The sequence below is a fragment of the Sinohyriopsis cumingii genome, chromosome 19, assembly GCF_028554795.1.
Source record: "Sinohyriopsis cumingii isolate HCF-2022 chromosome 19, ASM2855479v2, whole genome shotgun sequence".
In the NCBI taxonomy this organism is placed as follows: domain Eukaryota; kingdom Metazoa; phylum Mollusca; class Bivalvia; order Unionida; family Unionidae; genus Sinohyriopsis; species Sinohyriopsis cumingii.
The window spans coordinates 41,504,050-41,528,656 of record NC_142979.1 but is presented as its reverse complement, the minus strand read 5'-3'; the positions used below and the strand labels follow the sequence as shown (position 1 = coordinate 41,528,656).

Sequence of the window (24,607 nt, the reverse complement as noted above, 5' to 3'; positions counted from 1 at the left end):
TGTTGAAAAAATAAACCAATTAATCGAATTTGTATGATTTATACATGAATGATCTGATATAATTTTCATTCGCATAAAGTTTCATGGACTTTTGTCTCTTTTTAAAACTAACAATTGGACATTGTTTTTTAATTAGGTGGAATAACTATAATATTCGTATGTGAACATAATTAAAAAGTAAGTTTATATAAATTGTTTTCGCTCAGTGCTATTCTTTCCTTCTGTTTGGTGTTTTCACTTCGCTGATTTTGTATTTTTCTTATCGGTTTGTATCAATGGAAATTATTTATCCGTCGAAAGGGAAACAGAGGCAAATAATTTGCTGTTTGTTACGATTGACTTGCACTCGCGAAATGGATCTTGTTTTCAGTGTTTTGTAATTTTGAGAGTGAATTTCGATAACCTACGACATGGGCTACTAAACCCCGCCTATGCAAACAAATTGAATTATTTGCCCGTAGACAACAATGTGATGTACAATCGATGTAATTGTAATACAGTTACAAAAAAAAAAGAAAAAGAAAAGAAAAGAAAACATAACAGAAATTGGTTTTGGTCTCTGGCTGTCACTTTTCTATCTGCTTATCATTTACACACGCAAGCGCGCGCGCGCGCACACACACACACACACACACACACACACATGCATGCATTTTAGAACACATACGATAAAACTTTACAGAGTCAAAGGTCCAGTTTCAAGTTTTGCTTTACGTCTGGATTGATGCTTTGAAGGCGTTTTCCCAAACAACCGCCTCCTTAATAGCCCATCATTGATTAAATATCAACTTTACTTGTAAACACGCAAATTAATCAAGCTGAGTGAATGTACAAACAAAGCCGTAATGGAGGAAAGCACCGATATCGGACGGCTGGCTTTGGATATATTTATTTTCTCTTTTACTCGTTTTCGAAATAAGAATGAAATGTATCTAGAATAACATGCTAGTTTATTGCTTAAATTTGGGGGAGGGGATATTATGATATCAATGCCCGTTTAACCTGCCGCCCGTAGACACGAATGTTTCCGCAACATAACGTAATTTGCTGTGGTCCTTTTTTTAAAAACATCATATTTGCTTTACCCAAGGGTAGAAGCAGGTCATTGATTTTGGGACTGCTAGGTCGACGATAAAAACTACTGGAACTGAACGTGTGATCTATTCTGCATGATTGATAAGTTTCCTTGGCCTAAGTAACTTCATAATTACACACTTGTGAAGGAAAGCTAATTATTGATTCTATGACAGAGGTGAAAGGACAAGGTCACAAGCTGACATTGCATTTCCATCCTCTTGCTGGGTCAGTTTTAATCACACTTTATGAATGGTCTATATTTGGGCAGAGTTAAGTCCCTGTTGATACTCCAACTAGAACTGGCATTGTGTCCTCTGCATGATAGATCCAACTTCCTAATGTTGCCGTGTACAGTTTGTATTAACATCACACACACACACAAATATATATATATATATATATATATATATATATATATATATATATATATATATATATATATATATATATATATATATATATATATATATATATATATATATATATATATATATATAACGGAAAATTTAATAAAGGAGCAACGCCGGTTTCAATGAAATGTTTAATATGACTGCCCAATATGGCTGTTTAGTATAAGGAGAATTCTTTGCTTACCTCAGCTTGTTGCCCCCTCCCCATCCGAAAAGCATTAAGATGGTTTGATGTGATAAATTCACAATCATTGCATTATCAAACAATAATTACTGCAAACCCACTTCTACAATGTTTGCAGTCGTACTATTAAAATGATTGCAACATACTACTGTGCAAACCTACTACTACACAAACCTACTGCTATGCAAACCTTCTACCATGCAATTTTACTACTATGCAAACCTACTTCTATGCAAACCTACTACTATGCAAACCTACTATTGTGCAAACATGCTACTATACAAACCTACTACTATGCAAACCTGCTACTATGCAAATCTGCTACTATACAAGCCTACTACTATGTAAACCTGCTACTATATAAACCTTCTACTATGCAATTTACTACTTTGCAAATCTGCTACTATACAAACCTACTACTATGCAAACCTGCTACTATACAAACTTACTACTATGCAAACCTACTACTATGCAAACCTGCTACTATGCACACCTTCTACTATGCAATTTTACTACTATGCAAACTTTCTACTATGCATACCTACTACCATGCAAACCTACTACTATGCAAACCTTCTACTAAAATTATTACTGCCATAATTTTTGCTAACCTACTCATATGCAAACATATTACTATAATTATTGCAAATCTACTACCTTTGCAATATTTTGTGTCATTGTGCTGCGATAATAATATGCACGATGGAGAAAGAATTAAAAACATGTTTGTATTCACATTTTAAGGGGGTGTGACGGGATTCGATCTCTATCACAGTGACAAAATATCCTGTCCATTTCACTTTATATATAGCTACTTATAAAATCAGACCACCACGTGACAAATATTAGGTTTCTTGAATTAAAATAAAATAATAAACATTTGAAACCACATTTTACATTTTTCTTAAAAAGTAACACCTCGTGTTTAGCACACCTGATTGCAATATATCTCAACATTGTCATCAACTCAGTAAATCCAAAAGTTATCAAGTTAGTTAATCCCGTACACATCAACTCAGTAAATCCAAAAGTTATCACGTCAGTTAAACCCTTATACACCAAATAAAATGAATAGACACGATTGAAGTCATGATTTACTTCATTTACAATGTATATTGTCTGTCCCATCTAGGATTTTAAACTAACTGATTTATCATGTGATGCTGGAGAGTGCAAAATACTTAATTTTAAGACCATTTTATGGAACTACTGTACCTGGTCCCTACATCTTCGATCTCACATTTTCATTCTTTTGGCCAGTTTCAAACAGTAATATAAATTATTTTTGATTTTGTCTTCTCGAAATGTAAATTTGAGATTCTAAACTAACATTAATGTACAAATGACCATTGAGATGGCGATGTTCTTAATACATGCCAGGTTGGGATAAAATGTGCTACTAAGCATGTACTTTAGGCACCAGTCCAACGGGGCACCAGCACAACAGGGGCATCAGAAAAAGATCCAAATTATTTGTTGATGATAAAATTGAATGAATTATATATGACCATTTCCATCTGCATGTACGTGTATTTTGATCTGGAATGATGGCAACACTGGTATTCTCCAACAATTTTAGCTTTTAATAATTCATTTTTAGAGTTTCACATTTTGTAGGGGTGGGGTACCATGCTATTTTCATGCTTAGGGTCCTGACTTTTTTCTCTTTTTTTTCTTCTTTGTTTTTGTCTTTTGGATGTCTAAAAAATCAATGTGCGTCACTGGCATACTTCGCAGAGAAACAAACCAAAATTACACTAATAATTTAAATTACCTTGCCACTTATTTAGCGTTCTTATGAGTGAGAACGTTTAAATTTGGCTGGAAGACCTTCACTGTAGTCTAGAATGTGTATTTCCTTCTCATTTTAAGCTATATTCGCAGAAGCAGAATGAGCGATCCGTTTGTACCGCCAGTTAATACCGATCCGTAGGTGGTAATTTCCGTGTCAAGACCTAGCTGGTGATAATTTCCGTGTCAAGCGACATCTCTTTCCCATCTATTAGCATTGTTGGCGTCATGCGATAAGGGTGGCTTTCTCAAAAGCGTTGCGTGTATATATATATATATATATATATATATATATATATATATATATATATATATATATATATAAGCGTTCCCATAATCATATCGTTCTGTTTGAATTTCCAACTGACCGATGAAAAGATTATGTAATACACTCAAACGGACCTGCCATGTGCCTTATAATAGCTGTTAGTTTGTATTAGTATATATTTCATAATGATATATTGAACTGTATTAGACAGAGAAAAATTATGTCGCCATAGTGACGATATCACTATTATCGCCACTGTGACGATATCACTTTTGAAGCTACTTTCCTTTCTAATTAGGGAACTATATCTGCCCTTCAGCATGTTATTCAAATCTGTATTTCCATCTCTCTCTCTCTCTCTCTCTCTCTCTCTCTCTCTCTCTCTCTCAGGATGAACAGATCCTAAAACGTGTCAAGACGTTAGAATACTCGTTTATTTAATCAAAAAGATGGCTACATAAAAATGCCTAAAAATAGAATTAAAAACAACAAGATGTATGCTTCAATTATTAACTTTATTTAATTAGGATTAAGTATTAATTCTGCAAACCAAAATTCAGTGGCAATCGAAATTTCGGGACCAGCGACCATTGATATATTTCGTTTAAAATTGTTACGCTCTGAAATCTCAGATTTTACCGCTTAATGATATTTCTACTATACCCCGACCCAACAATGTGTGTACTAATCACGAAAAAATAAATAGTTAATGAAATAAAAAATATCTTCCTTTTCATTTAAAACAGTTGTTAATTTGACAAAAACACAACTTGACGCATTATTTGTTCAAGATATATCTATACAATGGTCGCTCTTCTAAAATTATTGTAATTTCCGGACTTCTTTTATCAATGTAGAAATGCAGCCGTTATTCGCACACAGAACGAAGATAAATGCACATCGATGGTGCTCGATATATCCGATTTCGTTACAATATAGACAGTTTATGCACAGATAACTGCAAGATATTACGACTCGTTCCCCTTTTGATATGCAAATGAGGTTCCCATTATTCGCACCAAGTTCGAAGGCACAGCATTCACCCCTGCTCTAGAAACTCAATGGTAAAAAATGGAAGTTTACTGTAACAGTTTCCTGTAGGAGAGTAATAAGTTCTTTTTAGCGTTATCTTCTATTCCGATTTTTTTCTTTTATGAGTTGCCAAAGAAACTCTGTGTGTGTGTGTGTGTGTGTGTGTGTGTATATATATATAGAGAGAGAGAGAGAGAGATACATACATATAGATATACATATATATATATATAGATATATACATATACATACATATACATAGACATCTCTCTCTCTCTCTCTCTCTATTGAAAATATATCCTCGTGTTTCTCGTAAATTCTCTTTGATTTTCAACTTTAAAACACAAAAGTTGGTAAATTAGATAACATTACTGAGTTAGAATTGTAATGTATGGAGAGCATACATGTACATGTTATTAATATTCAAATTGAAAATGTAATTTTAAACCTGAACTTCATGCTATCCTGAATAATAAAGACAACGTTCATCCAAGTAGAACGAGAGATCGTCTCACAGTACCTAATACAATGATGTAAAAAGCGTCTTATTAACTTTATTACGCATGGAAGAGATTATGGAGGTAAAATTTGATGTTGTGGAAGAGTGGATATAATTCGTATCTCGTTCCTGTCCTGAAGAAGAAAAAAAATGGCAGGAGTCAATTTAAATATCGTCAAAAGAAAATCAGTTGCCTTTCGTACATATTGGTAGATCGTTCTAACAATCCACGTTCGAAACAAAATCTGCTTCCTGCATAATTCTAGTTTCAGATTGTCCATAATCCACATACCACTGATCTTAATATTAAATAGCGTCACAAACGCGAAATTGACAATATGTACAGTATTCTCGATAGATGGCGCCTCTGAGGTTTCAAAATCGACCAAGGAAGTGAAAATTATCGATTTCATCTGAACGCATGCATAAAATCCTAATGACCCAGCAAGTAAATCTGCCGTATATAATGACATAAAGAGTATATTTATAAACACTACCAGCAGTCTTTCTTTTTGCTTTAGTGCGCCCCTCAATTATACTGCTCTTATCCCCCTTACCGCTGTCCATAGTTCATCTGTATTACCACTGAAAAAATAAAACTTTACACTCATTCACATTTTCTAATTAAATAGGTAAACATACAACTTAATGAAACAATCTCTGATGATAGAGTTTTCGGAATGCAACGGTAAATATCGATGTTGTTGAGCCAGGTATACCGGCAAGGCGCGGGAAGTGGTAACTATGCGCTAGGGTAACAGTGTGTATTGTCTTGAAAGGCATTTATGGGCCGCCTAATGCATCGGGCCGTCACAACAAGTCGAGTATATTCCTTTACTGTACAATGAATGAATTATTACATACAATCAGAGCAGAGACAATTTAACGCGGCAGAGTGGTGAAGCGACTTTGTATGGTTACAATTTTCTACACGTATACTCCAGGGCAAGGCGTCGAGTGGATAACATCGGTATATACGATTTATTAAAAGCTGACATAACGAGGGATATAATGATGTTACCTGTAAAGGTGTGTGAAACGGTTGCCCTGCTCCCGGTCCCAAACTACGAGGAAAATTACAACGTAAGCTTTCTAGACTTTTCAAGCATGAAGAGGTTTAACGAAAGGGTGATTTTCGAACCTTGTCTAGTGCCTGTGAAATACCGAGACACCATTGTATGCTACAAGGATTCAACAAGGAAAAGGTATGTAAGTCACACTTTGTATGAACCAAAGGTGAAACCAAAACACTTTTTGGACACGATAGTCATTTTCCCGAAACGCCCAATAAAGACGTTTTTATCGTGTGTAGATTACCACGTGGACGAGTGCAGAAAGTGGTTTAAAACGAGTTTGGAATTTCGCGCAAAGACTTACACGACGCACAAAATACAGGAGAAGGACGAAACCGGATTAAATGGTGTTATATGGACTGACCGTCTAACAAATTCAAATATTGACGAATCATGTTTGCATAAAAACATTGAGAACGGTCCAGGAGCATCCCAAGTGTTTTTACCAAGGTTCAATAAAGAAAGAGACATTTCTGAGACAGTACCTACCATACATATCAATGGAATGATTCATAATGGATTTTAAATTCTTCCCACATGGAGATTTTATTACCAGCCAATCCAATGTTTGGATAAACATTTAAATAAATATTTGACAGAATGTCGGTCTATTTAATACAAACTATTTGAGGAAAAGAGAATTCGGTGGGTTTGGAAGGTGGATTATTATCGCTGATATAAAGACCCTGGCATGCAGGACGATCATCTGCCAAGGATACATATCCAGACTGGCTTCTTGGATCCTATTCACACCATTGCAATGAAAAACTTCGGGTAAATAGCATTGTCGGATGAAGGCAATTAATGAAAAAAATCACTGTAATATATATATTTCATTCATGACGCCGTGTTATGGAGATTTTCGGATACACGGAGTCAGAAAAAGAAGATAGACTATAGTTTCTTGAGGAGCTAAAGAAACCGTAATTCAGACCGGCTTCCGGTTCCAGCTACCCTTGCTTGTGTATGAATTATAATACCCTTCCCATCATATAGTTAAATCATATTTATTTTAAACATTTAAAGGTTTACAAAATGCATATTGCGAAATGTTTTATTTGGAAATATGGCATTTATATGAAACCATCCCCAAACAAAAGACCATTAGAGGTATAATATACAAAACACATTCACTTTGGATGAGTAGGTACTTATAATACACATGCAAGAGTGGCGTCTCGGAGTAGAAAATGGTAAAATTAAAACAACATGTATCGCCTTAAGGTAAAGCAACACTATTTTTAAACAATTATTGAAGCATAAATTGTCACGATTGTGATATATATATATATATATATATATATATATATATATATATATATATATATATATATATATATATATATATATTATCCCCATTGTGTAAAAGATAGAGCCATAACTTAAAAGTCGAAACAGACAGATACACGATTGATGAATTATCGAAAACATAATGGTACACGATTGATGAATTATGGAAAACAGTGATATACGACTGATAAATTATGGAAAGCTTCTCTGGGGGATGTCAATTTGGGAGATTACTTTTCTGCAAGATTTTCTACCTTATTTGTAACTGCTAGTTCAACGTTTACTTTCTATATAAAAAAAAATGTAAACTGAAGTTGGAATTCACAATATTTGTCATTTTTTAAAATACAAAATGTTTTATTCCGACTACAGTGTCAGTCGCAACATGTTCTATTACTGTAAATTCTTGTACATTTTCGGTCATTTCTCTCGGACTGGTAGCCCGACTACATTTGACATGGAATGTGGAAGAGTACATTGACTTTGAATTCAATAGGCAGTTCTTTATAGTCAGTTCTTATAAGCATTAACATGTTCACAGAATACATACAGTTCACATGGAATGTGTAAAGTTAGAATGGTTTTCAATTCAGTAGTTTGTACTGAAGAAAAAAAAACCCATCAACATGTCCATTGAGTACACAGAGTTGGCACGGCTGTGTATGATTACGATGATTTTCAATTCTTTAGTTTGTCCTGAAAAAAACACATCATGTACAATGAATACATACAGTTCACACGGGATGTGAATAGTTTTAAATTGAGTAGTTTATTCCGATAAGAATTAAAAATGTTGACTGGATACTTACAACAACTACAAATGGTTATCAAATGCTATATATACAACTTGATATTGAAATTCTTTAAAAGTTATTGTTCTGGAATTTAACGCCATTTCTCAGTGCAAGATAGGCCATACTTGGCGGCAGGTGTAAGTGGTAGACGAAGACACCGGGAAAGCCTCATTAGAGCCAGCGACCCAGGAAAGCCTCATTAGAGCCAGCGACCCACGGGTAGCTACTGGCAGCTTTCACAAATATCCACATTGGATGAGCGCTTTAGACCACTCGGCCACCCGGAGCCCCAGATTCTTAAATGGTAATTAACGAAAGCTGGAAATTAGAGGGTGGAGATATATAAACGATATTCATTACAAATAATAATAATAATAATAATAATAATAAATATCTTATTTTAAAAGCTTAATATACAAATTTAGCTAGCGTCCATATTATTGACACATTACGTGAAGTTAACCTTAGACACGCGTTCTTTTAAACAGTCTGAGTATCTTTACCTGGAGAATCTTGATTTTAGATTATCAAAAAAGTCTTCGAATCATCTGTAAGCTTCAGGCTTGTAGAGATGTTACTTTCTTAAATGAATTTTCAAGTCACCGATAAGTTTTTGACTTGTACAGATTCTGTGGCATCTGGTTCACATATGTACTTGCTGTGCACATTGTACAAAACTCTTACATTTATAATTGCTGTGACATCGTACCGAATCTCATATTTGTACTTGCTGTTTGCATGCGATAAAAATCTCGCATTTGTACTTACTGTATACATCCTACCAAATCTCATATTCGTAATTGCTATGTACATCCTACCAAATCTCACTTTTGCTGTTGCTATGTACATCCTACCAAATCTCACATCTGTAATTGCTATGACATCCTACCAAATCTCACATCTGTAATTGCTGTGTATGTGGCACCAAATCTCACATCTGTAATTGCTGTGTATATGGCACCGAATCTCATATTTGTACCTGCTGTGTACATGCTGTAACATCTACAGGGAGATTGTCCTAGCAATCGGTCACTATACTGGACAATCAGTTCAACACTTGATTAGTCCTGTTATTTCTAGTCTGTCTCATAGTACCATTCTAATAATTGCTATGTCTTCAGTATGTACATGTTTCATGGACAAACTAAGGCAGATTAAATTGGACTTTTTCAAAAGGTTAAAGATCGCTGCATTCCATTAATAAAACTCATGTAACACATTTTCTGAATAACCAACACCTTTTGAAGTACAGGTTACACATAACAACACCTTTTAATTACAGGTTACACCTAAAATTATGCCATCAGTTTCTCAGCTATATTATTTCAGAAGAAATGTTTGTCACTAGAAGTTTCATTGTAAAGACTGGATCATGTCAAGTGTTGTTGTTGGGGGGTGTGTCAAAATTTAAAAGGCCCTTGATTTTCCTTGAAAGGGCACCAAAGCAAACGTCTGTGTGTCTGTTTACTCAAAGTGTGCATATTACCCAATAAACGTGCGCAAGAATAAAGCGATGGTCAAATTTCAAGTGACAAGTGACTACGTTGTGTGTGTACGTTTTTTTAGCGGGGGGGGGGGGCTACACCCTACCCCTAATCCAGCCCATGGAAACAAATTACTAAAATGAGCTCAGATTGTACCCAGTGAGACTTAGTACCAGTCAGCATTGCAGTTAGCATTTGCGGTTTCTAATCTCACCATACGACGTCACCAGTGTGCGGAATACTTGAAGAAAAACAAAGGGGGGTGGGGTGGGGTCAAGGAATGGATTAGCTTTATAAATCAGCCAATTGCAAGAATGCTTATTTGTTCAATTGCTTGAAATCAGAGCCGCCGAAACAAAGGCAAAAGAAAGACAAACGAACAAAAAACTGACTTTATTTCAGTGTTAGAGGGACTTGTGAGACAAATTGTTAATAGTGAAAATAACGGATAAAAGTTTGTTTTCTAACTGGATGATGCCATATAGGAAAAGACGTTTGATTTATGCTAAGTTTTGTGTCTAATTTTGCTAAAATTAGTTTTTGAATTTTGATTTCCGTGAAAACGACATAGTCTACCAACGACATTGCAGTATTAGTTATTTACTTCAGCTGATTGTTTTCTTTCAAGTTTCAACGGCTTAAAATGTCATTCAGTAAAGCCCGAAGTAATTCAAATACTTTTTATTAAATATATGTTTAAAAATGGGGCCTGCCATTACCAATGATATTGATTGGTTACGTAGGCCGATAGGATCTTAATAACAGCAGCTTCTTCCATTACTTGGGAGAGACTTTCAGTGTGTGCTAGGTAGAAATTATAGGAAATCCTAGATAGACATAAAGCAGAAACAAGCCTTTTTTTCGACGAAATTTTACACAGAACATTCTTTTCTTCATTTGTAAACAAAGTCAGCATTTTTACGACAATTTATCTTTTAATAAAATCATAGATATATTACTACAAAATATGCTTACACGTAGTCATACCTTTATAAAACACATTCCATATATATCCAAGGATCACATGTGATCCTGTTAAATTTGTTTTTCCATTATTGTTCCACTTAACATTTCGACAATTCTCCGCACAATATTATTTATCCGAAGGACACTCCTCGGTGAATGTAACCGTCCTTGAAAAAAAAAATTATTATAGGGAGGGATGTAAATAGTACGATATCAAGTAAAGAATTTACATTTTTAAGAATTATTTTTGCCACATCATTATATCTTGCCAATACGAACGCTGTGATTATCGTATTCGCTTATGTATAGATCTCGTGCTTTTTTCAGATCGTTAGGGGAGTTTTTGTATTGTTACACATATTTTAAAATCATGCATACAAACCACATAGATATCTTGTATCGTTGTCATACATATAAACGTAATACTGATTTATGAAATTTTGTCCACATTCTTGTTTAAAGCAAATTCTTGTATTAGTGATGCCAAACATGCTTTATTTGTGAAAGAATAATTCCAGTTGACCAATCGCTGGAGCAGCGACATATAACCACACCGACTCATTTCAAATGACTAATGGCTGGAGTATATACTGGAATATACGTGGCTCTCTGTAATTTTGATACACAATTTTCCAATGAAATATATATATATATATATATATATATATATATATATATATATATATATATATATATATATATATATATAGAGAGAGAGAGAGAGAGAGAGAGAGAGAGAGAGAGAGAGACTGTTTCATCAGATTGAACAACCAGTTAAACTATTCAAACCACAAAAACAGTTTTGGACAAAATTGCCTTTCAACCGCCCACTGGCAGATTCAATAGGGAGGAGACAAACATTTTGCTTCCGCGTGTGTGTGTGTGTGTGTGTGTGTGTGTGTGTGCGTGTGTGGTTTTTACTCGAGTAGAAAGTGTATAGCATAATATACAATAACTTATCTTGAGATATACTTATCTCACGGTGCTATGCGAACATCAATCAAGATTAGACACATTAGGTATCGCCGCCATGTTTGATTTATCGTATGTACCTATATTTACGTTGATATACATATAACATACATTGAATCGTATGCGGCTATAATTCCTTAATTCTCATTATTCCATGGTCTGCATGTATTTTACTACAAAGTCCCCTTTTCAGGTGAATTTTCACTTGTATGTCAACTAGTGTCTATGTATAAGGTGGTTAAGGTATTTTACTACAAAGTCCCCTTTTCAGGTGAATTCTCACTCGCAAGTCAACTAGTGTCTAGGTATATGGTACCAAACACAAAGTGGTTTCTTGAAAACTTGCTTTTGAAATAAAGAGTGTGACAAATACATGTGCAGATGTTGAACAAGTCAGTTTATTTTTCTCGGTGTGATTTATATCCATGCTAACGTCAAAACGAGCACATGGAACCTATAATTCAGCTGTAACTAGACTAGAATATGCGTGTGTTATTCCTCAAAGTTAGATAGATCACTGTTAAGGACTGCATGGATTATAATTTGTTTTTGTAATACTATACTTTAGAAGATGTTAATAATGCAGATGTAATACATATATATGTTTGATAAATTGTATGATGTGTCATGTATGTAAATGTAATACTTATATATGTTTGTCTAATTCATTTTATAATGTGTCATACTCTTTAAGTACAACGCGTTTTTCTAAGATTGTGTGTATCCTTATTTGTTTTCTTTCGCTCTGTCTTTCTTTCTTGGACATTCTTAAATTTTTAACTGGAAAAATCAGGAATATTACTCAGAAATGGCTTGATGTTTACCCACACCCCTACCTGGCTTGACGCTTACCCCTATCCCTACCTGGTTTGATGATTACCCCTATCCCTACCTGGCTTGATGCTTACCCCTATCTCTACCTGGCTTGATGATTACCCCTATCCCAACCTGGCTTGATGCTTACCCCTATCCCTACCTGGCTTGATGCTTATCACTATTCCTACCTGGCTTGATGCTTACCCCAATCCCTACCTGGCTTGATGCTTACCCCTATTCCTACCTGGCTTGATGCTTACCCCTATCCCTACCTGCCGCCGGAAAGAAACATAATGAAAACAAAAAGAAAACAACCAAAAAAGGTTACATCTTTGGGGAAACTTGCGCTATCAGTGCACCAGTTGTCTAAGATGACGTATTGTACATTAAAATCCTAATAGAAATGGCACGTATAAATAATTTTCCTGTCATACACTTAGACGTGTTGTACATTAAAATCCTAATAGAAATGGCACGTATACCGGTAAATAATTTTCCTGTCATACACTTAGACGTATTGTACATTAAAATCCTAATAGAAATGTCATGTATAAATAATTTTCCTGTCATACACTTAGACGTATTGTACATTAAAATCCTAATAGAAATGTCACGTATAAATAACTTTCCTGTCATACATTAGACGTATTGTACATTAAAATCCTAATAGAAATGTCACGTATAAATAATTTTCCTGTCATACACTTAGACGTATTGTACATTAAAATCCTAATAGAAATGTCACGTATAAATAACTTTCCTGTCATACATTAGACGTATTGTACATTAAAATCCTAATAGAAATGTCACGTATAAATAATTTTCCTGTCATACACTTAGATGAGATTATTAATTTTAATCGATTAATTCAACTGTTACACTAAGATGAACCTACGGCTTTCATCGATTACAGATTTCTCTTTTATCGACCCAGAGAAAGTCTACATGCGCATGTGTCAATATTAATGAATTCATTTAGTACATTTAATTGACTGCACCTACTATCTCCATATTCCTGAAAGGCAAATTAGCAATAGTACATGTTGGCAGAGTTGAATTTCTCTATGTTGCCATGACCATCGAACTGTATAATTCCAGACATTCGTTGGCCCAGATGTAAGTCTGGTTAACTTGAAAATTGTTTAAGAAAATCTTGCACCGGGCTTTTTATGCTTTTCCGCCCATCGGTGTCTTCATTAGAAAACGATAAAAGGTTTAATTTACCACCATTTCCTTATGGGGGCCCCGAGTGGCCGAGTGGTTTAAAGCGCTCACCGATACGGATCACTGCCATCTCACCTCTGTCTGCGTGGGTTCGAATCTCGGATTCGGCCTATGTGGGTATGTGAGAAAGCTTGCCAGTAGCTTCTCGTGGATCGGTGGTTCTTTATGGGGGTTTTCCTGGATTCTTCCTCCACCATTAATACTGGCCGCCATGTATAGCCTATCTTGTGCTGAAAAATGGCGTTAAACCCTACAACAACAAAAACAACAACAATCATTTCGTTATGGTTGTATTAAAGTCTAAGAAATTCGAGTGATTGTCTACATCACATGAAGAATAAACATCATAATCGATTTTATAGGTACTTTCCTTTGTAATCACCAAGGCTGGAAGCATATTTAAATATCAGGTTCTAGTTGTGATCCTCTTTGAAATGGACTTCTGGTCACCTCCGCTCCTATCCTCACCCATCCCACCCCATCATCTTTTAAGGAACTATCTTCGTGCAAGCAGTGCCGGATTAAACCCTGTGGAGGCTCTTAGGCAGTCGAAATCTTGCCCACCTCCCTCCACCCCGCAAATTATCTCCTAATAAGTTTTAAATTTTACCAGCCAACAACTTTAATAAACCAATTTTATTACACAAAAGAAATATTAACAATTATTAATGTTATTAACAAATTTATTGGACAAAAATTATTAAATAATTATTGTCGCGGGGCCCCTAAAAGGCGTGGGGCCAATAGGCGGGTGCCTACTCTGCCTATTTGGTAATCCGGCACTGCGGCACACACCGCTCCCAACTCGTATAGTGTTTTCATCAGTCGTTACGTTAAATACACATACATCTTTACCAACATGGACACTGTTACTATCAGTCAAGCTAAATACACATACATCTTTACCAACTCGGACACTATTACTATCGGTCATGTTCAATACACATACATATTTACCAACACGGACACTGTTACTATCGGTCATGTTCAGTACACATACATATTTACGAACATGGACACTGTTACTATCGGTCATGTTCAGTACACATACATATTTACGAACATGGACACTGTTACTATCGGTCATGTTCAATACACATACATATTTACCAACACGGACACTGTTACTATCGGTCATGTTCAATACACATACATATTTACGAACATGGACACTGTTACTATCGGTCATGTTCAATACACATACATATTTACCAACACGGACACTGTTACTATCGGTCATGTTCAGTACACATACATATTTACGAACATGGACACTGTTACTATCGGTCATGTTCAATACACATACATATTTACCAACACGGACACTGTTACTATCGGTCATGTTCAGTACACATACATATTTACGAACATGGACACTATTACTATCGGTCATGTTCAATACACATACATATTTACCAACACGGACACTGTTACTATCGGTCATGTTCAGTACACATACATATTTACGAACATGGACACTGTTACTATCGGTCATGTTCAATACACATACATATTTACCAACACGGACACTGTTACTGTCGGTCATGTTAAATAAACGTACATCTTTTTACCAATTCGGACATTGTTTAAGATATCCAACTCGAATAATGTTACCATCGTATGCATCATCAACGTGATGAAATCCTCAGAGGGAAGAGATAAGAAGCAAGTAGATTTGGATGATTATGGCGGTTAAAAGAAAAGAAAGAAAAAGGGACATGTGATGTAACGGCATTAAAGATTATCATTTAGTAGCAACTCGTTTTATATTTTCTTACTACTGCCGACATTGTGGCATCTACAGACAGTATTTTGAACTACCCTGAATAGATTCAGGTTTTTCAAAAAAGTTGAGGTGACGTAAAAGCCGATGAAAATGTTATGAAACAGTTGTGTTTCCATGCCATACAAAAAGACATTGATTTTTATTACTCCTATAGTCTTAGAGTGATGCGGGAAGGTGATCTACCACACATAAACTTTATTATTATTATTATTATTATTATTATTAATCACATTAAATTATACTAGAGCCCACACCAGAATATCTATTTACTACGGTAAGCAATGACATTCATTCGTATTATAATATGGAGTTATGGTGTAAAGGTGAACCATCTTCTCTCATCAATGTGAAATCGATCCCACTCACGCACTGGAGTCATAAAGATGTACCACCTGTACCTGTGTATAGCATCTCATCGAACTGCAAACAAAATAAACCAGGCTCCGACATCACATATTGCAGAGTTCGTTGTGGTTGTTGGTGCAAACGTTTATGTTTTAATTTGATTTGCCTGCGCTTTAATTTAAGGTAATTTGATTTGCCTGCGCTTTAATTTAAGGTAGTTATAGGTTTATATTTTGTGCAGTTTGGTGCTCGTTATATATGTATATATTGGGTAAAAACAGGAGTAAAGGTGTTTTTTGTGTGTAGCTTACACCAGTGGCCATGGTCCCCTGACTCCGTTGGTATGCCAGACTTTATTGTCAGTTGACAAGGACAAACCTGCAAGTTTTTCGATATCAACATAATGTAGAAACTGTCGGTACCGTATCTACCCAAATGTATCATAAGGCTACGTCTATGCCCAGCAAGATCAATTGACCATGTTGGTTTTTATTACATATCACTCCACCACCACTATTCCGTCCTAATCTAATTCCCACCCCCATTACTGCTGGTACAAAGCTTTTCATTCATACAACTGAACTAGACACGTATTTTACATTTGAGGTGTGACCCTTCTGTGATATCACAGGGATGGAAACAAATATTATGCTCTTTTTTTTTAGTAACAAGAACGCTAGCAAGTTTCGTGAATTTCCACTTAGCGGTTTAGGAGGAGACACTGAATAACGGACATACAAACTTCCCGCACGCTACTGAAGTGTGGGGATAAAAACGCAAGAACCTAAATATCAATGATGGTTGCTTACCCAGGTAAATATCAATGATGGTTGCTTACCCAGGTAAATATCAACGATTGTTGCTTACCCAGGTAAATATCAATGATGGTTGCTTACCCAAGACTGGTCTGCAGGTGGTTGGTGGCTAGGGGAGTATTCTCATATTTGGTGTAGAATGTGTTCCTCAGGGACCAAACTTTCATGCACCCTTAAAAAAAAAACAACAGTAAAATGACCCCCCAAAAACCCACAACAAAATAGTAACTTAAATTCCACTCCTTAGTTTTAAAATCAAATTTACTCGCACTCCTACTCACCGTCCCACCCGCACCCCCATATAATGAAAGAATTGTCATTACAATTACATCAGTGTTAATTTTTTACAAAATGAAATATGAAACCCTTTATGATAGTTTAAAAGCACTAATGTAATTTATTAAATCTTACTTCAATTAAGACGTATGTAATTCAAAGGGTTTCATCGCTACATGTAGTTTTCTGAGTGGCTATCACAATGTTGTTAATTTCGAAAAAAGACACCTACCTATATTTATAAATTAATGTGTGCATGCTTTGAAAAGTGATGTTGGAGCTGCTAGCTCCCCGATAAAAACTTTTTTGTGGTACTGTTTTCTAGGACAACCGTATGTAGAATATAAACAATACGGTGTGGTGTACCTTTGGGGCCGTATGGAACTTTTAACCAGTAATATATTTGTCAGACAATCTAGAAATAGTTTTCAACCAGCCAGAGTAGATCTAAGTGGCTGTCGTGTTGCCTGTTAATGGCGAGGTATTGATATCACTTTATCGCCCGTAGGGGCGGCGGTTTTGTAAGTAATGACATTTATATTAAGGGCGTATAAGAACATCTTTTGAAATTCGTATTTCTCTTACATCAGTTATTGTATACAACTGAAACGTTCTGAGACAGCGTATCTTATTGTCTAAGGTTTGTATACAGGCACTTGATTCTGGGGAAACTAATGTGTACACTCACCATATAACACAAGGTAACTAACTCTCGCCGGTCACAATCTGACCCCTCGATGACTCCGATCTAATTTTCCGATACTATCTACGCATTCAGTCACTCATAACATTCACCACTGTAAAGAAGACACTCCACACCTTTTATCCATTACCATTTAAGCAATCTTACTGATACTGAAGGGTCAATTTTGCACAAAGTTTATCCGTTGCTTCCTGTCTTCCAAACACAGGCGACCATTCCAAAGATCTACTTCCGGTCTACTTCAGAATGAATGTGACTATTCGGCATTACGTCTACAAACAATGAATATCGAAATTAAGAAACATCCATATTAAAATTAAAATGTAATTAACATGTCAAGAAATGTTAAATATTTTCCCGGAAAATGTCATATTGTCTTGAGCAAATGTTACGATCGGAACAGCGAAACGACTTGACAGAACATACCGTGGATATTCCGACTGCATATTTGCCGGGTTAAGCCGAGATGTAGCGATTGAAAGCGATATTTGAAAAGACTCATTCAGTGAAAGAACCAATCACTGAAACAATCACGATCAAATCGCTTTCACACCGAGGTAGAGCGGAAGTAGATCTTTAGAACGGTCGCCTTTGTGTGGAAGACACGAAGCAACGGATAAACTTTTTGCAAAATTGGCCCTTCAGAATCAGCAAGGTTGCATAAATGGTAATGGATGAAAGGTGTGGAGAGTCTTCTTTACAGTGGTGTACGTTATGAGTGACTGAATGCGTATATAGTATCGCGGAAAATTAGATCAGAGTCATCGAGGGGTCAGATTGTGACCGGCGATAGCTAGTTAGATTGTGTTATATGGTGAGTGTACACATTAGTTTCCTCAGAATCAAGTGCCTGTGGGTTTGTACGATGATTTGCTGGAAATTATTGTCTCGCCTCCGTAAGCTTTGTCAGCAATATTAAGGTGCTGTGCGAATAATTTTGAAACTCATAGAAATGTTGCATTAGTTTGTGTAACTTTAAGTATAATGTTATTATATTTAATGTTCGATGTACTAAGCTTTTGCGGGGCCCCGGATGGCCGAGTGGTCTAAAGCGTTCGCCTTTACCAATCACTACCATCTTACCTTTTACGACGTGGGTTTGACTTTCGTGCGCGGCCACTGTGGATACGTAAGAAAACATGTCAGTAGCTTCCCGTGGGTCGTCGGTTCTTATCGGGATATTCCCGGGTTTTTTTTCTTCACTAGTTTTACTGGTCGCCATGTATAGCGTATCTTGAGCTGAGAAAAGGCGTCAAATCCCCAAACAACAACATCAGCAAAGTCTTTGTCCCACCTACGTAAGCAAAAATGGTGGCATCGTCAAAATGTTAAGGTTCTATGTGAAAGCTTTTAAAAATCACAAATCTTCATCAGCTGACGTATTCCACTCAACTCGGGGAAAATATTGTATTTCTAAAGTTGGCACTCGAAGAGGTTGTGTGCCTTCGCATTTGCAAAACCAATCTGAAGTTGGTACCCCGAGATGTTACGTTCCCGTTTTGTTTGCTAAGCAGTCTATATTGGTACCCGATGTGCTATTTTCTTGCTTTGCTTGCATAAACACTCTATAGTGGCTTCCCTGATATGCTTTGTTCCTGCCTGTTTTGCCTAAAATTGGTATCGCAATAAGCTATGTTCTAACCTTGCTTCTGTAAAGAGTCTAAATTTGGTACCCAGATGTTAGTTTGCGTAATCAGTCTAAAGCTGGTCCACAGTTGCTTCTCGCGATGACGAGGGGAAGTCGCCAGTTTCCAAAATTGTATTGAAAATGTTTAGCTGTATATTTACTGTCTAGTGTTTCATAAGTTGATAGTGGATATGATGCAGTCTTTTGGAAGTGTCGTGGGGTTGAGTAAGAGAGCGTTGTTAACTCCTCGAGGGTGAAAGGTTTATTGTGACTTTCAGCATTAGAAGATTTAAATTTAAAGTAACCTTATCTTTCAAGTTTGACCGCTTGACCGGTGGTCTAAGTTGTTAGAGCGTTTGCCTCGGATGCGGGAGGTCGCGCGTTCTAAACCCCGGCCGAGTCATACCAAAGATTAAAATTTAAAAAAGGTACTAAAATCTCACTGGATAGTTTCGTATTTTCACACCTCCCTAATTTTTAAGGTAGAAGGCATGAAGCTAATTATCATAAGCCTAGCATTTATAAATTCACACAGAAGCTAAATCTGTAATATGGTTTAGATTTACTTTGAGTTAGGCTTGAAAATGGGTTGGCTTGTTGGTGACTGCCTGTCACAGTTAGATGAGCATTGGAGATCAAATGCGTAACTTGGGCTGCAAATGAGCTGTCGACCTGGCTTACGTATTTATGTGTGTCTGCTACAGAGGTAAATATCTAAAAATCTAGATGGTTGAGGGGTGATGAAAAGTATGCTAATTTGTTATATTACTAGTGAACGTTATTCATGCATAAGGCAAACACTGATTCGTTTAGCTGCCTTGTCACAGGAAAATATTCACAATAGCTCTTTGCTTTCAAAATTGAATGTAATAAAGAGGGGTTGGTGGCAGTGTTGGTTCATTATAAAAGCCACCAGTTGCATCAGGAGTTAACCTGATTGCCACTGTCAAAATATCACATGCATGCTTTCCTCAAAAATCATTAGCTTGTTTTTATTTGTATCTTCAGTGTACATTTTTTTCTCATTTTTCTGCAGCAGGTCATTGTCGGATGAAAATTCACCCGATAAACTGTCCAGTGAGACCTAACATCTGACCCGCTTGGCGCTCAGCATAAAGAGGTTAGTGTTACGACTGGTCGGCCGGTGTCAGAATATTGTGACTGGGTGGAACATAGCGCTACATGTCTGCAGCATGATGCCCCCAGTGATAAACACCACTATAAACTGCCACACTGCATATATCATAGCGATATGACTGGAATAGATGTTAAAGCTACTTTAAAAATCAAAATCTCTCTCTCTCTCTCTCTCTCTCTCTCACACACACACACACAGAGCGGAAGTTTTCAGAATAATTCTCTTCTGATGAGTTCTTCAAGAACGTTTCGGCCCAAGCATTTTAGATTTCATGTACGGTTGTGACCGTTTCACAAGATCTAACTAAATGCTTGATACATTAAAAAAAATATTGTTCCAATGATTTTTCCATGCAACTTAATGAGAGAGAGAGAGAGAGAGAGAGAGAGAGAGAGAGAGAGTAAAACGTAGAGACATTGAATCTCCATATTTATTTCTTACTCTTTCGAACGGAACGACAACCTTTAGCTTACTATATACGGTATTCAGATTTTTCTGCTGTTGGACTAGTACTGAAACGTTATAAAGACCTTTTTCGTTCCATGTGTTTTGGGGTTGGGGGTAAATGTTAAGGAATCACCGAATTGTTTGGTACTGATTGTCCAACAACATCCTGAATTACACTTAAATAAGAGTATTGGAGTAAAAAACGACCAGCTGTCAGATTTAACCAGCAATTTACGATTTGCTTTTTTCAATGAGTTTTGGGAATACAATTTATTAAATATCCTGGAACGTGGTCACTATCACATAAATGGGCACCCGCAGGAACTTTTTTCGGGGGGGGGGAGGGGAGTGTCAATCAGTCAGTCACGGCCGGCCCGGGACGATAGTATTAGTACAGTAAGCAGTCTGAAACTAAAGCTAACTAATATATACTAAGCGTTTTAAACAGAATCTTGTGAAATATTTTCAGCTTCATTTGCATGATTAAACTTGTCGGAATACATACATACATACATATATATATATATATATATATATATATATATATATATATATATATATATATGTATATATATATATATATATATATATTATGATGGGGGTCACGTGACCCCTCTTGACCTATGCAGTGAGATCCATGTTCACATAATCACATAGGTCGTCACTAATTACACAAGAGATACCCAAATATTTGGATGAGTTAGATGAATAGGTGAATAGGATGAGTGGGTGAATATGATGAGTAGTTGAGTATGACTGATGAGTAAATGAGTAGGATGAATAAGTGAATAGGATTAGTAGGATGAATAGGTGAGTATGATGAGTATGATGAATAAATGAATATGATGAGTAGGTGAGTATGATGAGTAGGATGAATTGGTGAGTAAGATGAGTAGGTGAGTATGATGAATAGGACGAATAGATGAGTATGATGAATAAATGAATATGATGAGTAGGTGAGTATGATGATTAGGATGAATAGGTAAGATGAGTAGGTGAGTATGATGAATAGGACGAATAGGTGAGTATGGTGATTAGATGAGTTGATGGTATATGCAGATATGTAAATGGCTTATCATTAAAAGTCAAAACGTTTGTTTTTAAACAAAATCTTTTATATTCTTCCCTTTTTCATTTGTATATTTACAGTTTCAAAGTGTATAGTGGCCCATAAAGTCGCCAAGAAAACCAAAAGGGGCGGCAACTCCTGAACATGATGTTCAGATCGATTGAAGTGCTTGGAGAGAGGTACACTGAATCGAGTAAGCGTGAAGACACACGAATAGCTACGGCTTGTAAAGCAGTGTTGACATTAACTTGGATGTGAGGAGTTTTATCATGTGTCATGATGGACACTCCTCCAACAGCCATATCAGTATTTCTTTAAAAGCTAATGTACATCGTGAAGCCTTTATAAAATTTAATCTATAGTTTTCTTTTGAAAAGATTTCAGGAAGACAAACATTTATTTAAGCAGAATACTAATTTGTAATTATTATTTTCCTTTAATCATCCGCAATTCCATTGTATTATGTTGTCAGACATATTTATGACGGACCACTCTTACAGATCACCGACATGTCAGCCCTGTCCGGGTGGGTTTGAGTGTTGATCTCGGCCTACGTGGATATGTGGGAAAACTTGCGATTAGCTTCCCTTTGGTTGGTATTTCTTCCCCGGGTTTTCTGTATATCCTATAATGTGCTGAAATTGGCGTAAAACCCACAACAAAACAACAACACAACAACATACTTATAAAAGTGGTTGAAGTACGACACCTCTGTCAGCTTTCCCTGGTGTGATATAAGATAGCTATTCACCGCCATACTCTCAAGACCACCAAACTTGGTATACCGGCCGCTGAACCTGGACATGACCAAACTAACCCTTCCAACTATTGTCCCATATCATTAAGAATATATATGGAACATGACATGACACAGAAGCACGGCATGACGACTGGTTTGTTTAAACTAGGTCCAGGGGGTTGTAAACTTAACTTTCTCTCCAATATTTTGAAATATGGAAACTTCAGGGATAATGTAGGCAGCACATTTTCTGAAAACTATCCTAAGAATGCGTGTGTACATCAGGACAGCATAATATCAGTCACAAACCTGTTTCACATTGCCATGAATATCATAATGAAATGCCTTAATTCAGAAAATGACTGCTTGTTATATGCTGACCTTCTATATATCACTGATTACACATAATATCGAGCGCCAACTGCAGAGAAGCATCAATCAACAAAGTTCATGAATATGCAGAAGACAATGGGTTCAACTAAAACCTAACTATGCATTTCTACCGTTTTAGTTTTGTTTATTCTTTCTCAGAGTAAGATTCATAAACTGAAGTCGAGGCCATACTTGGAGTAAGAGACAAATAACATGTATCAATTAGGTTTTTCCAGAGGATTGACCCACATCTGTTTTGCGTTGTAGCTAGATTTATTATTGATGTTTTGAGAAATAATAGTCATTACTTGTCTTAAAGCTTGAGAAGTTAACGTGTTTTTTGTTGTGACCAGTTTTGGGGCTAATTATTTTGATTTCTTCAAATTATTTGGGTTCCAAGAGATTATTTTCCCTTGAAATACTTGTGCTCTAAATTGATTCTTGGACAAGGACAGTTATCGAAATTTACACAGAATTCAAACACTGGAATATTATTTTTAGTATGACGCTGACCACAGCATACGTCATCGCATACCATTTTTTATTTCATTGGGATTTAAACTCAGTTTCATTAGGACTTTTTATTACCAGGACTTCTATTTTTTAATTCTTGGATTATTTTTGGGTTTGATTCGTAGAACTGTAAGTTCATTTTTCTAATTTTTACTTTGATTTTCTAGGGAAATAAAGAATTTGTTAAATTTTACAAAGCTTGTTGTTTTCACTTTTTTCTTGTTACGTTTTGTAAGAGCCTAAACACGTAACATTATTTCAGGGACAAATGTTAAAAAGTCCTAGATTTAATACGGGTCTTGTCAAATACTGATTGGATAGTAGATTGTATTGTTTTGCTCCGGTTATAAGGGTCATTAGTAACATCGAAACTTGACTATACCTCGATTGTGTACACACCAGCTTTGTAAAACTTACTTGACTTTAGACCGCTCCGGTGGTTTAGTGGTTAGAGCGTCCCTCTCGGACGCGGTAGGTCGTGGGTTCGATCCCCGGCCGAGTCATACCAAAGACTTACAAAAATGGTACTTACAGCTGCCTCGCTTGGCGCTCAGCATTAAGAGGTTAGTGTTAGGACTGGTCGTCCTGGTGCCAGGATAATGTGATTGGGGTGTACTTCATGCTACATGTCTGCGGCACGATACCTCAGTGCTAGACGTCGCTATAAACTTTCACACTGCAGACATCGTAGCGATATGACTGAAAAATTGTTAAAGTTACGTTAAAAATCCAGATCACACACACACACACACACTTACTTGACTATACCTTGATTGTGTACAGACCAGCTTGTATATCTTACTTGACTATATACATCGATTGTGTACGGACCAGCTTGTAAATCTGACTTGAATTTACCTCGATTGTGTACGGACCAGCTTGTAAATCTTACTTGAC

General features: G+C 36.2%; 1 protein-coding gene across 3 annotated transcripts; it reads left to right on the top strand.

Annotated features, from left to right (window-relative positions):
• The first annotated feature begins 5,997 nt into the window (after positions 1–5,997).
• Positions 5,998–23,893, top strand: LOC149775561 (uncharacterized). Of its 3 annotated transcripts, XR_016416443.1 has the most exons (3): positions 5,998–7,108; positions 20,469–20,552; positions 22,167–23,893. XR_016416443.1 is itself a non-coding variant. In XM_089943013.1 (1 exon), exon 1 carries the CDS (start codon positions 6,273–6,275, stop codon positions 6,858–6,860), a length of 588 nt encoding a protein of 195 aa, XP_089799139.1. In that variant the 5' UTR covers positions 5,998–6,272; the 3' UTR covers positions 6,861–12,554. The 3 variants fall into 3 exon arrangements, 1 of the variants encoding a protein (XP_089799139.1); XR_016416444.1 differs by lacking the exon at positions 20,469–20,552; XM_089943013.1 differs by lacking the exons at positions 20,469–20,552; positions 22,167–23,893 and having other exon boundaries at positions 5,998–12,554.
• Positions 23,894–24,607: the final 714 nt, after the last annotated feature.